The sequence below is a fragment of the Rhinoderma darwinii genome, chromosome 2, assembly GCF_050947455.1.
Source record: "Rhinoderma darwinii isolate aRhiDar2 chromosome 2, aRhiDar2.hap1, whole genome shotgun sequence".
Classification (NCBI taxonomy): Eukaryota; Metazoa; Chordata; class Amphibia; order Anura; family Rhinodermatidae; genus Rhinoderma; species Rhinoderma darwinii.
This window is the reverse complement of record NC_134688.1, coordinates 435,617,545-435,644,994: the sequence shown is the minus strand read 5'-3', so window position 1 is coordinate 435,644,994 and position 27,450 is coordinate 435,617,545. Positions and strand designations below refer to the sequence as shown.

Sequence of the window (27,450 nt, the reverse complement as noted above, 5' to 3'; positions counted from 1 at the left end):
ATCAAATTTGAAAGTAATGCGGCCTGTAAACTTCAAATTTTGTCTATGTGCGGCCTATTTACCCGGCTGAGTTTGAGACCCCTGATCTAAAGCGTTAGAATGAAAAAAAGTGTTAGAAAAAACCTTTTCCCATTTTTTCCCTAAAGTAATGTTACAATTTTTTTTTTTTAAATAACTGGTATCGCCGCATCCGTAATATTCTGAACTATTGCAATGTTATGTAACCGCTCGGTGAAAACCGTAAAAATAAATAAATGTAAAAATGCCCAAATTGCTGTTTTTTGGTCACCTTAGCTCCCCCAAAAGAGGAATAAGTAGTGATCAAAATGTTGCATGTACCCCAAAATGGTACCAATGAATGCCACAGCTCATCTCACAAAAACTAAGCCCCCACATCACTCAATCGACGGAAAAAAAAAGTTATGGGTCTCAGAATGTGGCGACATAAAACAATTTTTTTTAGCAAATACTTTTTTTTTATAAAAGTGGTAAAACATTAAAAATACATAAATTTGGTATCGCCGTAATCGTATCAACCCATAGAATAAAGTGTAGTTTTTACCTCTTGATGGATGCCGTAAAAACTAAACCCCCAAATAAATGGCACAATCGCTGTTTTTTGCCCATTTCATCCCACAAATAATTTTTTTTCAGTTTCCCAATACATTATATGATACATTAAATGGTACCATCAAAAACTATAACTTGTACGGCAAAAAATAAAAAAAATATGGCTTTTGGAAGGCAGGGAGGAAAAACAAAAATTAAAAAGTGAAAATTGGTGGTTAAGTTATTTGTGCAGGACAAATACCTAAAGTTTCAAATTTGCAAAAATCAAATACTTTTGGGAAATTTACAACAAATGTGATTCATGTAGAATCGATTCACTCATCTCTACTCCAGAATCAAGTGACCTGTGGTACTTTTTTTCCCCCTGATATACTGAGTGTGACTTGGAGAAAACTTTTAAATGGATTTTCTGAGCTTAAAATACAAACAAAATTTGAGCTGCCTATGTGATAACTTAAGCCCATACTCACCTTCTCATCCCCGCTGATTTGCAGGTATGATATTTGAAAAATCCTCAAAAATCCCTGCCCCTCTTTTATCTCATCTATGTCCAGCTCTAAAAACTTCAATGAATATTTACATATCTATGTGAATGAAATTACAAGTTCTTCTTATATGTTGCTGACTAAGTTTAGCTGTCCTGTAAGAATACGGATAAAAAAACCTGTTAAAAATATTGCAAAAAAACAACAAAGCGTTGATGTGTCCATGTCCTTAGGAGGCAGCAAGTACCATAAGCAGCACGAGAAACTCTCATGCCTGTAACCAGTGATCTGACTCCTAAAGCATGCAGTTTTATTTGAGGGCACCTACGTAATATTCCCAAAATCACATCTCCACGCTACTAATGCCATAAGGCGATCACGCTGCTTATGCTGAATAATTAGTGGCCCCTCAAGCCATGACATTTACATTTGGCTAGTTATTATGCTAATTGTATATTAAATTGCAATAACCAAAGGAAAATGTGTGATTGTTTAGGCTCTGGGCAGAGATATATAATAAAGTCGTAATCACAGTCAGCCTGCAATAATTAAGGGCTAAGATTCTTTTAGAACAACTGTAGGTTTTCTCTGAATATTTTAGCCTTTGAGTCAGTGAACAAACAATGAACTATTCAGCCTATTACAAGTACATAATGTAGGCAGCCATTTAGGTGATGGGATAAATGAAGGCTGGGCTCCTTCTCTACAAGAGTCCTATAGCAGCCACATGGCTGCATCTATGGTATGTACACCCTGGTTGATGTAAGGTTTCGGTTGATCAATCATATTGTTAACTGTGGAAGCAGAAAAGGTGACCGGCTGCTAAATCGCTGTCACCATTTATCCTGCCTGATCATGGAAAATCTATGGTGGTAGAAAATGAAATGCTCTGGAGTCTCCATTGCAGATTACGTCAGACTTAAAGAGTAAGAATAGCGCTGCATGCAGCGCTTTTCTTCCCGACAAAACAACAGACACCATGATACCTGAAACCGGCGGACTCCATTATAAATCCAGGAGGTCTTTTGGGGTACCTGTACGAAAGATCCGACACTGCGTTTTGTTTTCCAGTATAAACAGAGATATGTGGGTATGGTGCGCACAGATGCAAAATCTATTTACAATTCTTCCCACCATGAGAGGGACAAAGTAGTTATGGCTCAGGCTGACAAGATTCTTGGCTGGTACTGTAAAACCAGCAGATAGAAGGGTCAAGGACACCCCTTCTTGATGCAAGGCTTATTGCTTAAGGCCTAGTAGACTTCAAGATGGGAGCTGCTGGCTGACTGTTGTAGGTCTGTTTAGGCCTCAAGATGGTGGCTGCTTTGAATTAGGCCCAATAGGCCTCAATGTCGAAAACTATCCACTACTAGGCCTCCCAGTTATTTCTAGTAACTGACGGTACACCTCACTAACATCTTCACATCTTCAGGTGTGTCTCACTCTTATGCACCCCTAACCGCTTTCCCTTTCAGTTATCTCTACAGTAGGGGCCTCAAACACCACCCCTGCTTCTTCTTCAGGACGTGTTGCCAACCAGGCACAACAATAGATACTTTAGTTGACCACCTCAAATCTGCACAGGATAAAATATAGATCTAGAATTGTCACCTTTGTGTTAGGGTGGCCATACACATTAGACTAACATCAACCCAACCTGCCAATTTAGTCTTGAACGACCTACTGTCTAATGTGTATTAGATGTTTGTCTGACATATGTTTGGCAGATGATAGGGAAAAAAAGCATTGTGCATATTAAATTTCAACATGCCCGATTCTTTATCCTCAAGTGCCGTAGAAATTACTTGCAAAAAATAGGACATATTTTTTTAATTTACGGACCGTGCTCCTGTACTTTATAATGGGAGCATGGCCCACAAATGCGGGCGACAGTCCGCAGCCGTGCGCAGCCATCTGTGCCCGTAATCGGCAATGTGCATGAGGCCTAAATGAGGCCTTGAACTGTGCATATGGAGCATTCAGAAAGTCAGAGAAAGAGATTTGCAATTCCGATCCCTTATATTGCCTTTATATGTGCACAAATAACCAAAAAACAATACTGATAAAATAGTGATCTGTTTAGTAGTGGAATTTATTAACCGCTATAATATTGGGGGCTCCCGTGCTCTGTATTGTGCATCGTGGATCATCCCTTTGTATCAGAAACCATGATTCAATAATATGCAGTCCAGTCAAGACTTGAATATACTACCCAAAGCAAAGAAACATTATTAGGCGGTAGAGCGGGACACGGTGCTGTTTTAACCATCTGAAAATTTACTAATGCTTTCAGGGACTGTGAATTTGGTCCTCGGGGAACAGTTTCTCTTTTTATTACCTCCACAATTTATGCTCTGCGAGGCGTTCCACACTCCATCTTGAAATATCCAGCTCTAGCAAATTTTGTTTCCTGTTAAGCACAAGCAGATTGTATTTGATTTCAGCCTTTACCTTGCATGAAAAAATAGATTTTTTTTCCCAGGACCCTGGATCTTACAGTATCACATTATTTTCTTTTAGAAAGTTTTGTGCTCTCATATATAGAAAATGTAATATAAAATATTCATAGTGGAACAAGAGAAAGAAATATTATTTTGTTTGTTTCCTACCAGGGAATATACAGTGTATGTGGCAGTAGCTGCTCTGAATGCATTGGTTTTCTTCATGTTTGTTAGTAATAGCTTGAAGAGCTAAATCTCGCTCTTTTGGCATATATAACGTTTCAAAAAGGACGCTATCTTTTCTCCATTTTTTTCTGCAGTTGAATGCAGTCTATTGTTCCCTGTTATCAACCATTTCAGGCTGGGGAAATGCTTACTCTAGAGTTATTCATTGGATTTACTGAAAGGAAGAAGCGAACAATGTTGGACCCCATGATCACTACTTTATCTCTGGGTTACATCCATATGTGTGAATAATATTAGAAACATTTTATAAGCTGTACCTTATAAACTGCCAACTTTAGGTTTATAACTTTTTTAAGTTGGAAAACTTTTTTTTATTATTCAATTTTTATTCAAGTTTTTAAATCAGGTTCCATTCAAACCTAAGGATCAATGAATACATGTCCCTTTGCTAAAAGGGGTTGTCCAATGAAAAGCATATATCACCTATCAACACGATAGGTGGTCTCACAGCTGGCAATCCCAGCGATCATGAGAGCTTAGGTACCGTGTCCCCCAGCTGAATGGAGCGGCAGTCACATGTGCACACTACCGCTCCATTCATTCTCTATGGGATTGACAGAGATAGGTCTCACACTCCTGTATCTGTAATGCAGAGTCCATGGAAGTCTATGTGCCCATACAGTACATCCGTATGGATCAGATTTTATATTCTGGCACACTGTTTTTTTTTCTCACCGATAATACGATAATTTTTAAGAGAAAAATTGTTGCATAACATGCCAAAGTGTCATGATCTAGGGGTATGTGGACCCAGTAGGCCGCTCCGCCATAGCAGAGTAGCAGCTGGCCAAGTCACAGTCTATGTAAAGTTCGTAGCACAAGGGTACCGGAGATAGTCCAGACAGTCGCAGAGGCTTTGGCAAAGATGGGGCTTGACATGGCAGGTAGCGCCAGACGCGGCAGATGATACCAGGAGTGGCAGATGACACCAGACGTGGTGTATAACAGCAGGCATAGCAGATGACACCAGACATGGTGTATAACAGCAGGCGTAGCGGATGACACCAGACGTGGTGTATAACAGCAGGCGTGGCAGATGACACAACGCGACTCCAAGACTGGAAGGGCTCAGGAACAAACACAGCATGGGATACAGGATACAGGTAGCAGGGCACGGGAACACTAGGAGCACAATACAATGAAGGGACCATTTGCAAAACAAACGCGCTGGCCCTTAAAGACCAGGGAAGAGCGTGCGTGCACCCTATTACACAGTCCAGGACGGGGAAGCCACTCAAGCTGGCGTCTCTGGGGAGGGAGAGGCTGGCAGATGGCAAGGAAGCTGCAGTCACGGTCGTTCGCCGATGGGGAGCGTCGGCAGTCCGCGGCCGCGGTCGAAACACAAAGTTATATTTCCTAGTAGCATTGCCTAAAAGTCACCATATGGAAACACACTTTAAGCAGGGTTGGACTGGCCTACCAGCCTACCAGGACTCAATAATGGGCCCTTAAGGTTCAGCAGAAGACAACCCCATTTGAAGTGATCTTCGGAGCCAATGACTTGCTACTAGGGTATATTTCTTAAAGGTTGATTTACAAATAATCTATTAGATCCTATTGATTATATGTCCCGTGTGTGCAAAGATAACAACAAAGTATCCATTTAAAGCTTGCACTAAAATATGAATGTACACATGTTCTTTATAGAGGGACGGTGGGCCCTCAGGAAAAATTTGCTTTGATGTGCCCAAGGAATCCCAATCCAACAATGCCTGTAGGGACTGTGCCATGTGCATAGACCCCAAGAATAACATAAAACAGAATTTATTGTATACATTCCTAAAACAGTTCTTTACAATTTGCCCTGGATCTCAGAGGCACAAAAAACAAAACCCTCAAGGACTGCATATGGACTTCAGGATAGGCAAGGATAGCTTCCATGTAAAGGTACAATTGATTTAGAGGGACCACAACAACTGCTTCTGCTCATCTAGTAAGGTATTGATCCAGAATATCTATTAGATTTGTCTAAAACAAGGTTGACTCTGGGAGACTTCTAAGACCAAGCAAAAGCAATAAAAGCTTCTAGATCAGTCTGGGCAACCTTGGCAATGTGATCTACCATCATAAAACGCAAGCTTGTCAAGATCTAAGAGTCAGTTAAGACCTTTGTTGTAGGCTTCGTAAGGGGCCTCCGTCGCAGATCCGGCCGAAATTGGCAAAAACAATAGCGCAGCCCACGGACACCCCAACGGAAAGCCGATGGATCCCATTAAAGTTAATAGGTGCTGCTGGCCAGCATTTGTATCCGTGGTGCAACAGAACCGCCACTTCCGGTTATTCCCTTGTTCTGCTCCTCTGATGGAGCAGAAGAACAGAATAACAAGCGCAAGTATAAACATAGCCTTACAGTATAAATATCTTCAATTAGTCAATGTATGCACAGAAGAGGAGTGAACCCATAAAAGTTATTACAATCATCCCAGTTATTACACTTACATAGACATTTATTGTGACTATTTACTTCCATTAAAGGGGTTGTATCATCAAGACAACCTTTTTTTTCTGGCTTGTCTAAAGCCTGGCTGCTATCATAGCAGGAACCTGGTTCTGGCCACTCGTGTCGAATGAATGTTCGAAAACTCTGTCCGGATCTACCAAAGCGGGAGTCACTCTTAGAGATCGGCTCTCCACTCTTGCTAATAGAGAGGGGCCTGAGTCGTGGACTCCCTGTATAACCTCCATGTGCTCTAATAGCAAACCTTTTAACTATCTTACTGATGTTTAGTGAATAATTTGTCACCCCAAGTTTTATATAGCAGCTCCGCTAGTTATCTGTGAGCCTGCTCCTATACTTATTTTGATGATGGTCATATTTGAACATAATGACAGCATTCCTCCTTAAGTGACTTCACATGCTGTAAATAACAACCTTCACGCTGCAAATTGCCTGTCTCCGCCGTATGTAGTCTACTTTAACAAACAAGTCTGACAAACTCTGGGGCATACAACATTACCAACAGAGGCAGTGAGGAGTTATGAATGTAGTGATCACGCCATCAATATTTCAGATTGAGGAACAATTTTCATTTCTCTGTATATGAGAAACTGATTTTGTGCATTGCTTTATACTCACCAAAGATGAGAAAAACAGCCGTCTGGTCCCTGGGCTTCCACACAGGAGCCTCCTGTTATTTGCCCAATTTGTAAGAGAATCTGGATAAATATTTATTTCTGATAAATACAAGTAGAAGAAAAAACATTGTAAAAGGAAATAAACACAGAAGAAACACAATGATGGAGATTTATCAGAAACCCAATTATCACATTTTAAATTGCCCCTTCACTTATAAAGTATATTGCATTATTCATACAATACTTGTTCTTCTTCCTCCTGCAAATTTGTTACAATTTATCTCGGTCCCTTCCTGTGCTATGGGATCCATATTAAGTTTAGGTCTCCTACTTACCTGACTATATGGTGGAACACTTCAACTAAAGAACAAAAAAGACTAAACCTGTAAATGTATGTATATGTATGCATCCTAACAACTTTTCCATTGTTACATTCACACAATGGGCAGTGCCAATGGCTGGCATCTCCGTATATCATTCATGATCTGTTATGTGTAGGTACCCCAGAAAACCCAGATGCTTACAAGAGGTTTTGCCCTTTCATTCCTGTGTTTGGCATCCTTTGTTTCATATAAAGAAAAAATGGGACATTTTCCTAGGACTGCTTTTATGATAACTGTGTTTTTAGGGTTTTCCCTGCTACAGTTTTGCCCCATTGAAATCAATGACCTGAAATGTATGAACAGGATTTTTTAAAATAATTTACAAATTAACATCCTTTTTTGCCGAAATGCCACAAAGCTGCAACGTGTAATTACGGTATTTTGGGTAAAGAGCCATCGCCCAGATTTGGTCATCGTGTTGATGGGCAAATCTGCAGCAGATTAGGTAGATTGGCCCTATTGTAACCATTTGTTTTCTAGATTTTTTTTGTTTGTTAATATAATAGTTTTCCGTATAGTTGGTTAGAAAGCTGGCACTGATATAACACTATTTTAGAGCCTAAATCCACTCAATACCAAGCTTCTCCAGGAAGCTGAGATATGAGTTCTTTGAGGACTTTGCTAAGATATGGGAGAGCTGTGCCTGACTGTGATGTGGAGGGAACACTGATCACCTGTGGTTTCCACACCCTGACTAAAAAAGAAGTGACTTTGTGGGATCAAGAAATCAAAAACGTGTAGAAGAACCCCTCCTATTTTATTAGTCAGGGAAAGAAGCAGACACTGGTGGCCACAGTGTTCTCTCCATGTCACCAGCCGGCACAGCATTCTAGTGTGAACCCACCAGACAGCACCCCATATCTCACTTTTCTAGACCGTGGAGTTGTAAACTACTGTAATAATAAGCACACTACTATGGAAGATCTACTATGGATGTTAGGCTTTGAGAACTTTTATGCCTTATGTGTACTATTAAGTTTAGATATCTTTTTCACTCATTCCTAATTTTACAGAAAATGTATCATTAATATGTTCATGGATTATTTTGTTTGTGAAGAGTAGATTCCCAAGTGATAGAATCCCTAAAAGTTACATGCATTTTTTTTTCTCGCCAACAGGACTACCCCCGGATAGCGCCGGCATTTTGGCACTACCTGCGGGTAGATGTGAGTAACAATTAGCATTTAAACTCACGCTTACGTTCTTCATCCTTGTGATGACTCTGTCCAATTTTAAAATGGGAGCTGCATACATGAAAATAAGTTAGGCTTAGAAGTAAAGTTTTAACGAATCTGTATTTATTCCATTTTATATCTGAAATCTTTAGATAAAAAGAAGTGGAAATAAAACCTGAAGAACAAGGCCAAATTGAATATGATGTAAAACAAAATATTACAGGGTAGTTCTGCATAAATATGTTTTTAATATTTTATTCTTCAGTTGATAAGATAATAAGCAGAGCACTGTTATAAGGCTCTGTCTACATTAGCGTTTTTCCCTTTCCATCAGAGTTCCAGTATTTTTTACAAAGAATCGCATAGCCTGCAGTAATATTCTTGCCTTTAAGAATTGTGGAAACCTGACTGACCCCATTATAAGTCAATCGGATGTGTCAGGATTCATTGGGATCTGTTTGGAATCAGACCTGTCATAGCTGTAATGGCGCCGTCATGAACAGAAGCCATGACGCTAATGTGAACAAGGCCCCTTACCCTTCTCGGGTTGTACAGTACTACAGCTTGGCTACTATTCAAGTGAACAGGACCAGAGCTGCAGTAACCCAGCACTGCCACTATAGTGTACGGAGCCATCTGCTTCCGGCACCGACCTTTGCATAGCGGTGTCCGGCTGTCGGACCCCCACGATCATATGCTGATGACTTATAATATGGCTAGGTCATCAGAATGAAAAAACAACACGTGCCTGGACAACCCCTTTAAGTTTGTGTAAAGTGGTAGAATTAGTCAAAAACAGCATCACTCTTGTCCATAGGCTTTGTCTGGTATTGCCCTTTAGCCACTTAGCCACATTCAATTTAACACTCAAGGCATTAATGCCTATCATGTGACATACTATCCCTGGCATTATGGCATCAATTTAGAAAACATCTGACTTATTATCATTGGTGTAGTGCCCCATTAAAAAAGCAATGTTATATTTCATTTTGCTTGAAACTATGAAGCAAGCTTTCATTGTAAACGCAGAGCTGAGTTTATCATAAAGATAAGCTCAATGCCACCACAAAACTTGTCATTTCATGCAGCAAATCAAAGGCGCAGCTTTCCAAGCTAAAAGATTAACAAATGGTGAAAAAAAAAAATACCACTTTCAAATGCATCGGTTACATAAACGCATTGTGCATTTCACGAGACGATGAAGCTGGTGACTGCCTTACAAATGAGATAATATTAGGAATAATCTGTTTCTTTATTATGACTGTTTTCTTTTATCTACAGGAACATGAACAGCTCAGTTATTCCTCCACAAGATCCAAAGCTGCCAGTGTTATTATAACAGGCCTCAAGCCGTCCACCAAGTATATATTTCACATTCGAGTCAGGACCGCTGCAGGATACAGCGGTTACAGTCACAAGTTTGAATTTGAAACCGGAGATGAAAGTAAGTTTAATTAACCACTGTGCGCTCCTAAAATACAGTATGAGATCTAAAAAATGTTAATTGTTTTAACTTCATGTTAATTAAATATGCAAATTAAATGCACTTTTGTTGCGTTTTTTTCCCCCATTGAGTTCACTGGGAGGTAAAAACTACAGCAAATAGCCAATATTGTGATTTTGTCCTAAAATCTTCACCACAATGTAGTGTGGTCTTTGGGCAAAATTCTTGGTCAAATACGTTGCATACTTTTTTGTCAGCGTATCGGACCTTTGTTAACATACCCTTAGGGTATATTCACACAATGAGGTCAAATCGCAGTTGATTACAGTAAAACCGCTGCAAATGCAAAGGCAATTTTCCACAATTTTGCGATAGTAAACCATGATTTAACCGTACTGTGTGAACGTACCGTTATACCAGTCTGTAATAGGAACATAGAATAAGATGGCTGGAGACAGGTGCTTTTTGGCCCTTAGCTAAATAATGCAAAGTAAAAAGTAATAAAAAGAAGAATATTTTCCATTTTTTGTTTCAGTCTTTCAGTTTGTACTGTGGATGCAGAATGTATTTATTATTATTATTTTACACATAAGACCAATATATTCTACAGCTCTGTACACAGTTTATATTTACTGATATCGATCTCACAAAACATTCAATGTAATTCCTCTATTTCAAGCATATACACATAAATGTACAAGGAACAATTTCATAGGCCCTATCAGCATCTTTCTAGAGTATGGGTGGAAACTGGAGTATCCACAGAAAGCCAAATTAACACTGGAAGGGATCAGGAATCATGAACACATTCATGTCACAGAACAAAGATAATGCACATAGTGATGTCACAGCCTGGAAAGAATTCACACAATGATGTCACAGCATGATTATATACTCAGCACTGAACTTTTGCCGTAATATTACAATACAGAGATAATGCACACAATAATGTCAGAGTACAATAATAATGCACACAGTGTTGTTACAGTACAGGAATAATGCACAACGTGATGTTACAGCACAAGAATAATGCACAAAGCGTTGTCACAGTGCATGAATAATGCACAGAATGATGTTACAGCACACGAATATTGCACACAGTGATTTCACAGTACAGGAATATTGCACAAATTGATGTCAAAAGCACAAGGATAAATGCACACAGTGCAGGAATAAGATGATAGCGACACTTAGGAGTCATTCTTACACAAAATGTCACCATGTACCCGGTGACATATCAGTATAGGGTTAATGCATTTATTGATGTCACAAAACAGGAATAATGCAAAAAGTTATGTAGTAGTCCAGGGATAATGCACACAGCTGGGGCATAACAAGTAACCATGGAGCTCTATTATAGAAGGAGTAGGGTCCTGTTGAATTGTATCTGATCCCTTCCATCATTCATTGTCACATCACTAACTGCACTTTACTTCTGTGAGGTGATGGCCCTCCTTAGTTGTTGGACCTTACAACATTTTCTTTACCTGCTCTTCAGGTAGTAGTTACATTCATGTGTCTACGGGCAGTCCATCCTTCAAGCAGGACCACCCATAGACAAGTTCTGTACTTGCCTACAGGAACATCTGATCCTGATTACAGGAAAAAAAACATTTATGTCAAAAATAGAACTTTCTTAAATATGCGATAGTGGCACAGTTGGTTCATTTAAATAATCAGTTTTTAATTATGCTTTGATTATGTAGACGTTGTTTTAAATTCTCTCAATGGCACAGTTGCATACACAGAAGCGTTTTGCTAATATGCTACAATGGGGGGGATCCTAGACGTAGTACACACTGGGGTAGGCAGTTCTTGTACTTTAACCTGACAGGAGAGGCAGTTTGCACCCACTTAGCAAATGCAATGTAATTTATTGCAGTTAGGTAGTTAAAGAGGCTCTGTCACCAGATTTTGCAGCCCCTATCTGCTATTGCAGCAGATCGGCGCTGCAATGTAGATTACAGTGACGTTTTTATTTTTAAAAAACAAGCATTTTTGGCCAAGTTATGACCATTTTTGTAGTTATGCAAATGAGGCTTGCAAAAGTCCAAGTGGGTGTGTTTAAAAGTAAAAGTCCAAGTGGGCGTGTATTATGTGCGTACATCGGGGCGTTTTTAATACTTTTACTAGCTGGCCGTTCTGATGAGAAGTATCATCCACTTCTCTTCAGAACGCCCAGCTTCTGGCAGTGCAGACACAGCGTGTTCTCGAGAGATCACGCTGTGTCGTCACTCACAGGTCCTGCATCGTGTCAGACGAGTGAGGACACATCGGCACCAGAGGCTACAGATGATTCTGCAGCAGCATCGGCGTTTGCAGGTAAGTAGCTACATCGACTTACCTGCTAACGCCGATGCTGCTGCAGAATCAACTGAAGCCTCTGGTGCCGATGTGTCCAACACGATGCAGGACCTGTGAGTGACGTCACAGATCTGCACTGCCAGAAGCTGGGCGTTCTGAAGAGGATGATACTTCTCGTCAGAGCGCCCAGCTAGTAAAAGTATTAAAAACGCCCCGATGTACGCACATAATACACGCCCAGTTGGACTTTTACTTTTAAACACACCCACTTGGACTTTTGCAAGCCTCATTTGCATAAATACGAAAATGGTCATAACTTGGCCAAAAATGCTCGTTTTTTAAAAATAAAAACGTTACTGTAATCTACATTGCAGCGCCTATCTGCTGCAATAGGAGATAGGGGTTGCAAAATCTGGTGACAGAGCCTCTTTAAAGACAATTATGTAATTGGAAATGAAGTGTTTGTTAAAAAAGAAATGGATAATTTCATTAGACCAAACTAAGCAACTAATCAAATGCTAAAATTCCAGTAGATGATGTGTAGACGTGCCATGCAACCTCCTGCTCTGTTCACACAGCACACCCCAAACAATCTTTTTTCCCTGACTTGATTAGAAACAACTATCCCAATCTGGCTGCCAAACTTTATAATAACACTCTCAAAAATGCATTGGATGAAGCAGCCCCCACTACACTCCGAACCACCCGACAAAGACGACGACAACCCTGGCACACGCCTCAATCCCGCTTTCTTCACCGGTGCTTGAGATGTGCTGAACGACTGTGGAGAAAATCGCATTTGGATGCAGATTTCCTCCATTACAAATTTATGCTCAAAACTTACAACTCTGCCCTTCACCGCGCCAAACAAGTCTACTTCACTTCTCTCATCTCCACACTATCTAATAATCCAAAACGCCTCTTTGATACTTTTCACTCCCTCCTTAGTCCTAAAGTGCAGACGCCAATCACAGATCTCAGTGCTGAAGACCTGGCCAATTATTTTAAAGTTAAAATTGACAACATCCGGCATGATATTATCTCCCAGTCCCCTAGTAACATCGATCCCCTTCCCCCCCGCACTCCCTCTTCTTCACTCTCAGCATTTGACCCAATAACTGAAGAAGAAGTCTCGAGGCTCCTCTCTTCTTCTCGTCCTACTACCTGCCCTAGTGATCCTGTCCCCTCACACCTCCTCCAGTCCCTCTCCCCAGCTGTCACTAGTCACCTCACTAAAATATTTAACCTCTCTCTTTCCTCTGGTATCTTTCCCTCCGCTTTTAAACATGCCATTATAAACCCATTATTGAAAAAACCAACACTTGACCCATCCAGCGCTGCCAACTACCGACCAGTCTCTAATCTGCCCTTCATCTCCAAACTCCTGGAACGCTTGGTCTACTCTCGCCTTATCCGCTATCTCTCTGCTAACTCCATTCTTGACCCCTTACAATCTGGTTTCCGCACTCTACACTCCACAGAAACTGCCCTTACTAAAGTCTCAAATGATCTCTTGGCGGCTAAATCGGACGGTAAATCCTCTCTCCTGATTCTTTTGGATCTCTCTGCAGCCTTTGACACTGTAGACCACAAACTCCTACTTAACATGCTCCACTCTATTGGCCTCAAGGACGCGGCTCTCTCTTGGTTTTCCTCCTATCTCTCTGACCGCTCATTCAGTGTGTCATTTGCTGGTTCCACCTCTTCTCCTCTTCCCCTTGATATCGGGGTTCCTCAGGGATCAGTCCTAGGTCCACTCCTCTTTTCTCTCTACACAGCTCCTATTGGACAAACCATCAGCAGATTTGGCTTCCAGTACCATCTCTACGCTGATGACACCCAATTATATACCTCTTCCCGTGACATCACCCATGCTCTAATACAGAACACCAGTGATTGTCTGTCCGCTGTCTCTAACATCATGTCCTCTCTCTATCTGAAACTGAATCTTTCTAAAACTGAGCTCCTTGTGTTCCCACCATCTACTAACCTCCCTAAACCTGATGTCTCCATCTCTGTGTGTGGCACTATCATAACTCCTAAGCAGCACGCCCGCTGTCTCGGGGTTATTTTTGACTCAGATCTTTCCTTTACTCCTCACATACAATCACTTTCACGCTCCTGTCATTTTCACCTCAAAAACATCTCCAGAATCCGCTCTTTTCTTACGGAGGAAACTGCCAAAACTCTCATTGTTGCTCTGATTCACTCTCGTCTTGACTACTGTAACTCATTACTAGTCGGTCTTCCCCTCACTAAACTCTCCCCTCTCCAATCTATCCTCAATGCAGCAGCCAGGCTCATCTTTATGACCAACCGCTACACCAACGCCTCTAATCTGTGCCAGTCACTGCACTGGTTGCCCATCCCCTTCCGAATAAAATTCAAACTTATTACTCTCACCCACAAAGCTCTCCACAGTGCTGCACCTCCTTACATCTCCTCCCTCATCTCTGTCTACCACCCTACTCGGGCTCTACGTTCTGCCAACGACCTTAGATTAAAATCCTCCATAATCCGAACCTCCCACTACCGTCTCCAGGATTTCTCTCGTGCTGCACCCGTCCTCTGGAATGTGCTACCCCAGACAATCAGATTAATTCCCAATATCCACAGTTTTAAACGTGCCCTGAAAACACATCTATTTAGACAGGCCTATAACATTCCCTAATCTGACTCCTTTCCATGGCCCTCCATTTAGATTAGTCATCAGAATAAGATTCCCTCACACTCCTTCTCTTCATGTCCGTCATACACGGATAGTGGCTGGTGACCGGCTCATGCAGCTTTATGTTACCACCGCATGTGTATAAAAATGGCCGGACTATTGTGCAGAACAAACACTGTTACACTTTGTGTCTCCCTTATGTCCTCATAGATTGTAAGCTCTTGCGAGCAGGGTCCTCACTCCCCAGGTTTGAATTGTAAATGAACTTTGTCACTATGTAATGTCTGATATTGTTTGTTTCATGTTCCCTCTAAATTGTAAAGTGCTGCGTAATATGTTGGCGCTATATAAATAAAGATTATTATTATTATTATTATTATTATTAAATAGACATAGGGGTAATTTTCTACCATATTTCGAAGCGTGTACAATGATGTAACTCAGAATAACCATTTATACATAGGCTCTGTTCACATAAAGTTTTTCCTCTATGTTTGGCACATGCGCCAGGAACGCTCCCAGGGCACGAGCGTCCTTTTGCCATTTCTCTGGATATATATTAGTTTATTTTTAATTGTATAGAATGGCATAGTCGACTACGCTAGTCAATACAGAGTTATCCTGCAAAAAAAAAACATTTATTGCCCGATATACTTTTTTTTATAGTGCAACCTTATGGGTGGTGGTTTCTACTGTTTGCCGATTGTCGCGTTATGTGCATAAGGGGGTTGCGGTTGGCAATTAAATTGTCAGTACCGTTCAAGTTTAAAGTCCATGCTTCAGCTTTATTGCAGTCTAGAAACAAGTGCTTATCCAGCATACAAGACTTGCAGCATACAAACAAAACAAACACCTAGCCCGTCTGGACACTAAGGCCCCATGCACACGACCGTAGATTTCATCCGTAATTACGGACGCATTCCTTTCTATGGCCATGGGACACCTTCCAGTATATTTACGGGAAGGTGTCTCGGCCATAGAAAGATTCCGTAAAAAATAAAACATGTCCTATTTTTATATTTTACGGACCGTGCTCTCGGAATTACGGACAGAGATTACTATTGCCGTGTGCAGGGGGCCTCACTGAACAGCAGGTTTTCTCACCTATGGTAAACCATAAGTACAGTGTTCCTTGGATCAGGCTTTCCACACTATCCTTGTGTGGATTTGCGGGGTCTGACTCATGGACTGCATTCACTGCTTACCTAAATAGGTCAATGAGCACAATTGTATTGATTTGGGTTAGGGGAAAACCCTCTACTGGAGCGGGGGGGAATGACAAGTCACTCTACCAATCCTACCAGCCATTCCATAGAAACCCAGGCCTGGAACACAGACAATAATATCCTCACCAAACTAAGTGTTGCTAAGAAACCCAACATTTCTGGATTCCTCATCTCACCCATGCTATCCTGTCAGGTGAGAAATACACCCCCTCCAGTACTTTCCCAGCTACAGGCTTACACTATATCATGACATATGTCGGAAATATGGCCGCAGTCAGACTGATATAGCAATAATTATAGAGCTGTCAGCCTGACCTCACTATTAACATACACGATAATTTTCAGAATTGGTGGTACACCAAATCTTCAGATCAAAAACTTCCACTTTTTTCCCGTTAAACCTCTAGCGTCCAGTGTCTGCTAAGGTATATGAGATCATTAGCAGGATGACCAGGGGAGTAAAGAAAAAATGATTTACATATTTTTCTCTTGTTTAAATAGATTCCATGTTTCTAAAATACACAGAGCATTCGGTAATGTCCTCTATTGTCCTTTTAATATTTTTTTACAGTTAATGTTCACACTTCCTGCAGGAAATAGAATATAGTTCTCATTAAAAACAGAGCAGTACAGGAGAAATGAGCAGCGTAAATTGGTAACTTTAAGATTTTTTTTCTGGAACACAATTTGTTTCGCCTCGATAATTTACCATAGAATCAAATGCATCATTACAAGAAGCAGCCAGATATGGCAAACCATTTTCATTTTTAAGTGATTATTAATTGTTAGTTACAATGAAGAATGGCTGACCCTGCATGAACACGGTTATTTGAAATCAATCATTCTATACAGTATATATATTTTTTTTTTAATTTTTTTTTTTTATCATTTTTTTTATATATATATTTATTTTGCTCTAAAGTTTTAATTCTGCTAGTTATAAAGTTCACAAAGTGTGTATGCAAATACCTAATGGGTAATGGCTCTAAAGGGGCAAGATAACTGTTCCGCCCAGGTCTCATAAATAACGGCTTCAGTGCATTGCATCAAACATGCACGGATTATTACTATTTCAAGCCGAGCATATAATTGGATAAACTCATGTAACCCAATTTCTACCAGAAAATCTAGCGCTATCTATTTCCCAGATTGCAGACATGTTGCAGCAAGAAGAGCCGTCTTTACATTCTTCTAGCATTTATTTCAATTTGTTCACTCCGTAAATGAGTATTTCTTACTATTTTCTATAGCATATTGTTATTATAGATATAAATCTACATAGTCTGTAAAATGTTCATCATTATCAAATTATTTGCTGTCAGTGAATGGGGACTTGTTTGTTTATATCCAAGGTTTAAAATAAAATACCCTTCAAACCTTATATACTCCCAGTTCATAGTTTGCTACAGTCTATGCTGAGCAGATTTGACTCCAGGCTGATGTATTTTATCTGCACTGATACATTATAGCAATTTTTTTTAAACACGGCAAAGAGAGAAAAATTGTGCTGCTGTTGTATTTAGTTGACAGAGGATTTCCTAGACTGGAAAAAATTGTAGCAAACTCTCAGCTATTAGAAGTATTAGACCTGTACATGTTTTCAGTCTATTAATGTAATCAAGAATGTCACCATTTACGGAGAGCAAACAGAGATCTTTCAAACACAATAGTAGCATTATTCTCACTTAGACCTTATTCAGATGAGCATGTCCGAACAGTTTTCATCAATATGAATGTCCATCTGTGTGGCTTCCGTGTGTCATCCACTTTTCTCGTCCGTTTTTCTCCTCTGCAAGCACTTCATGGTTTTTTTTGCATTTCTTTAGCAACAGATCTGTGAAAAAGGGATAGCACATGGATGTTGTCCGTGTGCTGTCATTTTTTTGCACGCACCCATAGACCTTAATAGGTGAGTCTGGTCTGCAAAAATGGACCAGAATAGGACATGTGAGTTTCTCACAATGGACACACGCTCCGTGAAATAAAACAGATGTGTGAATAACCCCATTGAATGGCATGGGTCAGTGTGCTGTCCGTCGTGAAATCGCACAGCCCACGGACGGGAAAAACATTTGTGTGAATAAAGCCTTATACAATGATTCCGTTTTCTTTACATAAAAGCAGAAAACCCTTTTAAGTGTACGAAGGCAAAAAGATTCTGAAATGAATGAGGAAGATAGGGTGTTTTCTTATTTTGCTTCACTATGTTTTAAAGTGTTAGTCTAGGCAAAAACAGAAAATTCAGCTATTACCTGGAATTAGACCCTTTTAAACCCAGCCAAAAGGGTTATTTACGTGACAATCACTGTTCTGTAGATCTCTGCCTTTTCTCTGGTAGGACACAAAGAATCCCACACAGGCAATATTGTGTGAGCTGCCTGGGAGCCCACATAGGAAATACTCCCTCCACTAAAGGAAGTTAGAGATGGGTCAGTTAGTTTTTGCCTGGGTTTAGAGATAGGGTACAAAGTTATTTTTTTTCTTCAAGTATTTCTCTAGTAGAAAATGTGTTAATCATCCTTAAAAAAGCACGCCAGCTTATTTTTTGCTTTTTTTACACTTATAATGCTAACTCACCAGCAATATTCTAGCAGTGTCATTGATTTCTTCCCAGCTCAGTTGCATCTATACCCTTTGAACCCATTCATTATGGGCATCTGTGTCATGTGATCTCAGTCTGACCACCAAAACAGACCATGCTTTCATGTGTAGTGTAGAAAGGAGGTGATTTATCCTGTGTGCCTGACTTCCTGTGAACTACAGGATTACATCATCTCCTATCATATCCCACCTGGTAGCACTGAGACCCCTCACCTCCTAACCCAGCTTCACCCTCCTTGTTCCTCTGTATGTCCTCCATTCATATAGTGCTGTTGAAGAGTTTATTTCTGGCCTATCTAAGGGAGCAGCAGTGCAGTTATATAATAGGTGAGTCCATACAATGATTAGCTACAGAGTTATAAAACTCCCCTGACTCACACTGACTGTCTATACTATCTGTGAGTGCTGTGTGCAGATAATCCAGTCTATTTCTATGGGATGCTGCTCCTCACTGCCTCCTTTGTAAAAACTGACATGGAGAAATGAGCAGGACACAGAGGAGAGGAGCTGAAGCTGCATCACACAGTATACACTGAGACTCTGCAGTGTGACTACAGAAATGTCACTGATCTATTACTTGCTGCAATTAGATAGGACTCAGAGCAAATGCAGTGTGATGAAAGCCCTACCCCTCTGCCTCTGCAAAGTCAGAGGCATCACAGAAAATTATCTCTGCATTAGGGGAACCAAGATGGCAGACAATCCATAAATGGCACACTATCTAAAACAGGTATACACAAGGCTTACACAGAAGCCACTACATCATTCTGTAATAAAAGCCTATGCTGAACTATATGGGGGAAAAAAAAGTATAGTGCTTCTTGAATAAAACACATTTTCAGCTTATGTTTGTACATTTGGATGTTAGAGGTTATCGTGCTTGTTCAGGGAAGTGCATTCCAGGATAAAGTTGCAGCACAAGAGAAGTTTTGGAGATAAGTGGAAAAACATGATAAGAAAGGGCAATAGCCATACAGTAGGTCACTAGTAAATCTCTAAACATTGTTAAGGTAGCAAGCAGGGATAACAAAAGATATAGAAATAAATGAAGTACAAGGCATTTGAAATACTGCATGTCCTATTTTTATAGTTATGTAGCCAGATTTCTACTGTTTCTAAATTGATTTTTAACAATAAAAATTACTAATATGTTTAATATAGGCAGTTATGATTTAACGTAAGAAATTATTTCTGAATTAAAACTCAATGGATAACATCAAAGTCTAGTTTAAGTATTAGTTTATTCCATAATGTTCATTGGTCCAAAAAAAATAAATATCTAAGTCGTACTGTAGTAAAGGTGAATTAAAAAAAAACAAAACAACCTTTAAAAATACAGGTGTATTTCAATAGGGAGAGGAATACAAGCCGTTTCTAGACCTCTGGCAGCAGCATATCTCTCGGTAGGACAAAAGATTAGGCATATTGAGATCTAACATGCCCAATGCTCTTTTTTGACTCCTACATCTGCAGTAGAGAGGTCCCAATACACAATAGATTGTCAGTAGATCCTGCATCTTATGTGTATGTGCAGCCTTAAGGCCCTTTTACACTGGCTGATAAGCGGCCGCTACAGCGAGCGCCGATTAACGGGACATCACTGATCGGCGCTCGTTTGCTCCTGTCACATGGAGCTATGGATGGGGATGAATGGTCGTTACTCCAATCGCTTGTCCCCATACATCATCACGTTGGCAGCGCGTCTCCCTGTTTACCAGGGAGATGTGCTGCTGACAACGATAATATTTTACTTTTTTAAAACGATACGATCAGCAGATGATCGAGTGTTTGCTCGTTCATCTGCTGATCGTTCCCCTGTTTACACAGGGCAATTATCGACAACGAGCGTTCTATGAACAATCGTCTGCCAGATAATCGCCCAGTGTAAAACCCCCTTTACAGTGTCTACTTAGATATATATAAGTGGTTTAAGATATAATATGAAGATAAGTGTTCAGAAGAGAATGTACAGTTTTGTTTGGATGTCCAATAGCGGTGGAACAAAGTAGTATAACATCAGTATTTACAATATCCAATAGTACCATAAGAAATATGAATTTTCCACAAGGCCATACTGCATTATCACCAACAAGGCAACGACCTGTTTAAGAACTCTATTCACTCATACTTAAGGTTATTGTACATGATCATCATGAACATTTTGCCAAGTACTATAACAACCACCCTCCATCACTAGAAGAACATGAACTCAGTGATTTACTCACAAGTGAATAAAATCTTTATTCTGTCCTGTTTTATGTTCTGCTCGGGTTTATATGTGTATGATATTATTATTTCATGCTATTTTCTTCTTTCAGCTTCTGATATGGCGGCAGAACAAGGGCAAATTCTGGTTATTGCCACAGCTGCGGTTGGAGGATTTACTCTCTTGGTCATACTTACTCTGTTCTTCCTCATCACTGGCCGGTAAGCCAAACCTCCTTAGAATATGACAGTAACTGTTTTAAGATGATGATTTATGAATACTTTTAATTATTTATTTATTCACATCAGTATTCGCAATTATTTATGATGAGATTTTGAAAAATATTATTTTTGATTGAAGAGTAAGAGGACAGAGCAAGTCCTGTAGTGGAGCAGTAATAGGTGGATGTGTCTAGACTATGGCCAACCCATAACCTTAGCGCTACATCACAGCAGCATAGACTTTCAATATCACGACTTTGACAACCTGAAACAACAGGAACAGCTGCATAAACCGGGCCTAGTGCCCCTATATACCCCCACAGCTGAGGATAGATGGCAGCATTCGAAGTACCTAGTCAAGTGATACCTGAAATGGTGCCGTAGTTCAGCCTGTAAAATGCTTACAGTCTCCTTCACATATACTTTTTTTTTTCTTTTTATTTGCTTGTCGAAAAGCTATGAATTTCAAGCATTATTCATTGAGTTTTTTCCAAATGTGTTTGGTGGCGTTTTTTCTATTTATTATATTTGTAAAATCCATTTTTTCCTGGCATTTTTCAAGTTCCATAGTGAAGCCTATTGGATAAATACCAGAAAAAAACCCGATATACCGACCCTAAAAACACACCAAAAAGGTTAGAGAAACATGCCACAAACAAAAAGCATTGTTTACAGTGCCTTTTATATTTCCCTATAGACTTTCAGTCAACTGGCTGCAGTTTTTGGCAAAAAAAAACAAACTTTGTCTTTTTCCAAAAATGCTGTGTGAAACCACCCTCATTCATAATAAAGCTTAATGATTGTATAACGAGTAACTACAGTGTCATGTTAATTTCACACATTCTTTGTTTCACTTTTTCACAATTTTCAAGAGCTTGCAGTTTAACCCCTTAATGACCGTCCACCATCTTTTGACGGCGGGTGGTGCAGGTCCTTAGTCCACACGACATCTTTTGGCGCTGTAGTAAAGGATTATGAGCGCTCCAGTGAGCACTCATGCTCTAAGCAGGAGCAGTGACTAACAGCTCCTGAACTTAGAGAAGACTGCTGAATACAGATAGAATTGGAGAAAACTCCGACCCCAGATGTTTAACCGCGGTCCGTAACCGCAGCATGATCACCTCTTCAATTGTATCACCGTAAACCTGCTGACGCGAGTCTGCAGTCAGCCCTGGGGAACTAGAAAGGACCCCAGAACTGTCTGTTCAATATGCCTGCTCTTAGGGCAGCACATAGTCTGCCCTAACATCAGCTTGTGTCATAGTGACACAGTACAATGTATTAGTATACAGGAGTATGCTAATACAATATAAGTATAAAATAAAGTTACTAAAAAGTTATCCCTTCATGGGATTAAAAACAAAATGTAACAAAAAAATAATAAATGAAAAGTTATTATACACAATAAAATATATTTTATTTCACATACTGTACATTACATAAAAACAAAATACTTGCACATATTAGTTATCTACACGACCGTAATACCCTGAAGAATTAATGTAACAGGTTATTTAGTGTGAAACGTGAATGGGATAAAAAACAAAAAAAAACAATGGCAAAAATATTTTTTTTCTATATTCACGCAGCAAATATTTATTACACAGCATACACAGTCAATTTTTTGCATCTCCAAACTGTGCAGGAAAAACAATACAATTCATCCCACATAAAATAAGGCCTCGTACAGCCACATCAATGAAACATTTTTAAAACGTTATGGCTGCTGAAAGGCAGAGAGGCAAAAACAGTAGAAATGTAGATGGTCATTAAAGAGGCTTTGTCACCACATTATAAGTGCCCTATCTCCTACATAATGTGACCGTCGCTGTAATGCAGATAACAACGGTGGTTTTTATTTTGAAAAACTATCATTTTTGACAAAGTTATGAACAATTTTAGATTTATGCTAATTAGTTTCTTAATAGACAACTGGGCGTGTTTTTACTTTTTACCAACTGGGCGTTGTCAAGAGAAGTGTATGAGGCTGACCAATCAGTGACCACAGTGACCAATCAGCGTCACACACTTCTCATTGTTCCAGCCCAGCGTGATTGTGCAGTGAAAGAAGCTGGGCTTCCTATTGAAATCAATGGGCAGATGTTTGGAGGTGTTCAGCCGTGTGAACATACCCTAATAGTCACACTCTTATAAAAGGAGGTGTTCAGCCATGTGGACATACCCTAATAGTCACACTCTTATAAAAGTCAATGGCAAACTTGCATGTCAAGCAGAAAAATGACTTAAAGGGGTATTCCAACCATACTCAATTATGGCAAATGGGAATATATCCCACCTCTGGGACCTTAATCTATGAAGAGGAGGGGTATCTCGTGACACCCATTGTGTCAATTAAAATGGCTGACGGTAGCCAAAAAAGGGATAAGAAGAAATAGAGATTAGATTGCACATGCACGCTTGTCTCTCTGTTATAGTCTATTGGAGTTGCAGGAACAGCCAAGCCACACTTTAATCCAATGGTTGTTGTATATGGTCAAAAATGTTACAAATCCTGTTGCAACAATGGATGTAAATACATTGTGTATTTTCATGTCTTCTTATCCTACAGTACAAATATAATGTGCCCTTTCAATATCAGACTGGGGTTCCTTGGGCCCAATAGAGGAAATTAATCTGATGTTCCATCCTCCATCTATACAGAACATGTCAACATTTAATTTCATTATAAACTGAGTAAGATCTAAGGTCATTTGTGAGTCAGGCCATTAGGAATAGAGTCTCTCCCAAGTGATTGGCTCCAAAGTCAGTTCCAAATGGGTTTCTCTTCTGCTGGAGCTTTGGACCCATTATTGTGTGAGAGCCGGGGTGCCCCGGTGGATCCTCTGGTATTCCTATGGACCGGTTCGTTCAGCACTGTGCTCAGTGTATGATAATAATATAAAATGGGCATATAAAATAATATATACTTCTTTCCTCTCTATTTCCTCTGTCTTCACTCGACCTCCCTCGTATTCATAATTTCATTCTGTTTTTGTCAAAGGTGAAGTGCCGGCATGATGATTTAATTAGCAGACTGTTATTTCTTGCTTCGCATACTAATTACCAAAAATAAGTGCCTGAAATGATTAGCAAGGAACTCATTTACAACAAGTAGTATTTCTCTTTTATAAAATGTCAGCCATTGATGGTGGAAGAAAAACATATTCTCTGTAAATGGACCAAAGCAGAACCTCAGTCGTGTTCCTTTCTCTAGCTGAAGGGCATTCAACATGTTTAAGGTTGAAAAGCATGACGCTTTAGTTTTAATCTTGCTAATTAACCTGAATATTGTGCTATGACTTCTAATGATTTTTAATAATGAATCTTTTTTTATCTTACGCTACGTATAGAAGTTTTATTAAAACTTAAATAGTAGCCGTTTTAGCGCACTGATACATTGTCTCTGGTCAGTGCAATTAAAAATGGAGTCACTCCATGTAAAGAATACTAAGTGAATAGAGGGATGTAGACAAGGAGCAGATATTGTTGACTGTGATGCAGTTTTAGCACATCTATAAATTACAAGCCTGGGGGAAAGTCTGCTGGGACATTGAAATAAACCCTAACCGAGCATCAGGCATAGTGGTCGTGTGCCTGAGGGAAGCGGAGGTTTAGAGGCATCCTTTTTTCCAGTGAGGATCAATTCTTTATTTTAAGCAGCGACAGGGTCACTACATTCTGCCTTGTGACATTAATAGTAAAAAGAGCTCCTAGTAAATAGGACAACACTACCAGCTCTTTGCCTACAGGCTTCAATGTTGTCAATTTATCACTCGGTTTATAACTTCATTCGAGAATGGAAGCAAGTATTGTCCGCTATGTCAGGACGCCCATTAGTAGGAAATGCTGTACTCACTGAACACATGGTTTAGCCTCTGTCATAGCCGGTTATTTGATTGTAAGATCAGAATTGAGAAGTACAAACCATTTTCTTTAGCCCCAGTTACTATATAATTGATATATTGTACTCCTAACATCTCCCATGTCGTGTATACGTCACACAAGTAGCATACAGGTTTGTTCTCCATTCATTGCACATGAAAAAAAATACAGAAAACAAATGCCAAGAGTTTCTTCCTCTCCCTCTTGGGATCCATCACATTCCCAGGTACGCTAGTGAAGAATACATAAAGTCCAAGTAGAACAGACACTAGTTACTAGTATATGAATACACCTAGGATGTTATATCCATAAGTAGGGGTCTGACTGCTTGGACCACCATTGATCACAAGAATCACTGTATCTGGTAAAACTCAAAAGGACCTGCTGTCTTCCACAAATCAGACTTTTATGGCATAGCTAAACTTTGGTCAGAAAACCTCTTTAACTCAATAAAATGAGAGTAAAGGGGACCGGTCAGACCTGATATGTCTGTTTTTCCTGTTATTGCCCATTAAATAACATTGCTGGAGCTGCTGTTCTTACAACTCTGCATTGCGTCATTCCTCTATTATTCCTCCTGGAAATGTATGAATAAATTGACAATTGGCTAATAACATTCCCCTTGTAACTGACAATGTCTATCATATGTGCTGTCATAGGCGGTGTGTGCATTTAAAGCACCCGTTAGATATTAAATAGTCCATTGACAGGAATATATAGTTGTGTGATGGTGTTAGACTATTTCCAGTTCCTGACTACTAGATATTACTAGGATATCTACACAAGTCATGAAGCCAGCCAGCAGCTTAGTGATGCAAGCTCATGTACAAAGAATAACCATTTAGAATATATGGAAGGTCTCAAACTTTTGAATATTAGAATGTATTTAATTGTAAGGGCACGGCCAGACTTGGCGGAATTTTTCCGCTGCAAATGTTGGTGTGGATTTGGGGCAATTATGCAACGAATCTGCACCAACATTTGCATATTTGACAGGTAATTCAGACGTTGCAGATATCACAGAGGACTTGCCACAGATTTCAGTTTTTGCATTGCAAAGGCTGAAATCCGCAGTGAAATTCCGCTTCTTCTCCGCAACAGACAGTGCATGCTGCGGAGGGACAATTCCGCACCTCAGCCTATGGTCCACAGCGGAAGTTTTCCGCAACGTCTGAACAAACTTTCCTAAAAATGAATAGAAACAAATGTAAAAAACGGCGACCGGAGAATTCCACTGCGGACTGTCCACAGCGGAATTCCGCAGCAATTCCACCACATCTGAACCTGCCCTAACTCCCATGGTTTGCAGAATAGGTTGACACCTGGAGCAGCCAGTAGAATCGTGATTGGCTAGTGGCGGGCAGTAGACTGGGATGGTCTATCAGGATTGCCATATGTTTTCTTTGATTGATTGTTTTCTGTTCCTCTGATCTTGTTCCCCATATTAATAATCCCGTCAGTTACTATTTGTTATGTATAAAGGTGAGGGAGCTGTCAGCTTTTACCTCTAGGCTTCGAATTCTGTCAACAAGGTGACTGAATATATTTATATTGATCCTATAAGTTTAAAATATTGAAAATTATGTATATTCTCCAAATGATTTGTGGTGCCTTGAATCACATCATAACTGCGGGGGGCTTGGAAATCATTTTATGAATTTTCACAGACTAATACCAGGAGTTTTATGTAAAAAGAAAACAAAAAAAAACCTACTAGTAACATTCACAGAAATACAGAGCATCAGAGGCGCAAGGAAAGCCCCGTTCATACCGGGGGTTTTTCTATAAACTATTCATACAATATTTGTGGTATGTTAAATATAAAGCAACCAGAATGTTTCTAGATCCCATACATGTCAAAAGGATTCAGATGATGCCAAAATTGTACTTTTGGCATCACTTTAAAAATTCCATAATATCAGGATGAAAATGCAGCATGCTATATGTTTAATCTTAAAAAAAATACTTAACTTAGCCTAAAAGTGTGAATTATAGCAGGTAATTATTTCAGATAGAAAACACTGAAAAAAAAATTTACATTTGATCTACCGGTATATATTTAGGTAAAACTCCACTCTTTTTACAACATTCCTTTGTTACAATCAGGGCCGGCCTTAGGTTGGATGGCGCCCTGTGCGGGACTCTCTATTGCCGCCCCCTGCAGAAACCAAAAATTAACCACATATATAGACACGCACATACTGGAACATATATACTGTACATACATAAAGACAGGTATTTAGACATACAGGTAAATATACATACACACATCTGTAATATACAGTGAAGGAAATAAGTATTTGATCCCTTGCTGATTTTTTAAGTTTGCCCACTGTCAAAGACATGAACAGTCTAGAATTTTTAGGCTAGGTTAATTTTACCAGTGAGAGATAGATTATATAAAAAAAAAAATCACATTGACAAAATTATATATATTTATTTGCATTGTGCACAGAGAAATAAGTATTTGATCCCTTTGGCAAACAAGACTTAATACTTGGTGGCAAAACCCTTGTTGGCAAG

General features: G+C 39.7%; 1 protein-coding gene across 3 annotated transcripts in view; it reads left to right on the top strand.

Moving 5' to 3' along the window:
* The window catches only part of EPHA6 (EPH receptor A6), an 886,412-nt gene that overhangs the window by 645,248 nt on the left and 213,714 nt on the right, over nucleotides 1–27,450 (top strand). For 2 of the 3 annotated variants that reach the window (XM_075854448.1, XM_075854450.1), the window contains 3 exons: nucleotides 8,319–8,366; nucleotides 9,657–9,819; nucleotides 20,937–21,045. In XM_075854448.1, coding sequence (XP_075710563.1) covers nucleotides 8,319–8,366; nucleotides 9,657–9,819; nucleotides 20,937–21,045 — 320 coding nt within the window. The remainder of the gene's footprint in view (nucleotides 1–8,318; nucleotides 8,367–9,656; nucleotides 9,820–20,936; nucleotides 21,046–27,450) is intronic. The other variant, XM_075854449.1, reaches the window with a different exon arrangement.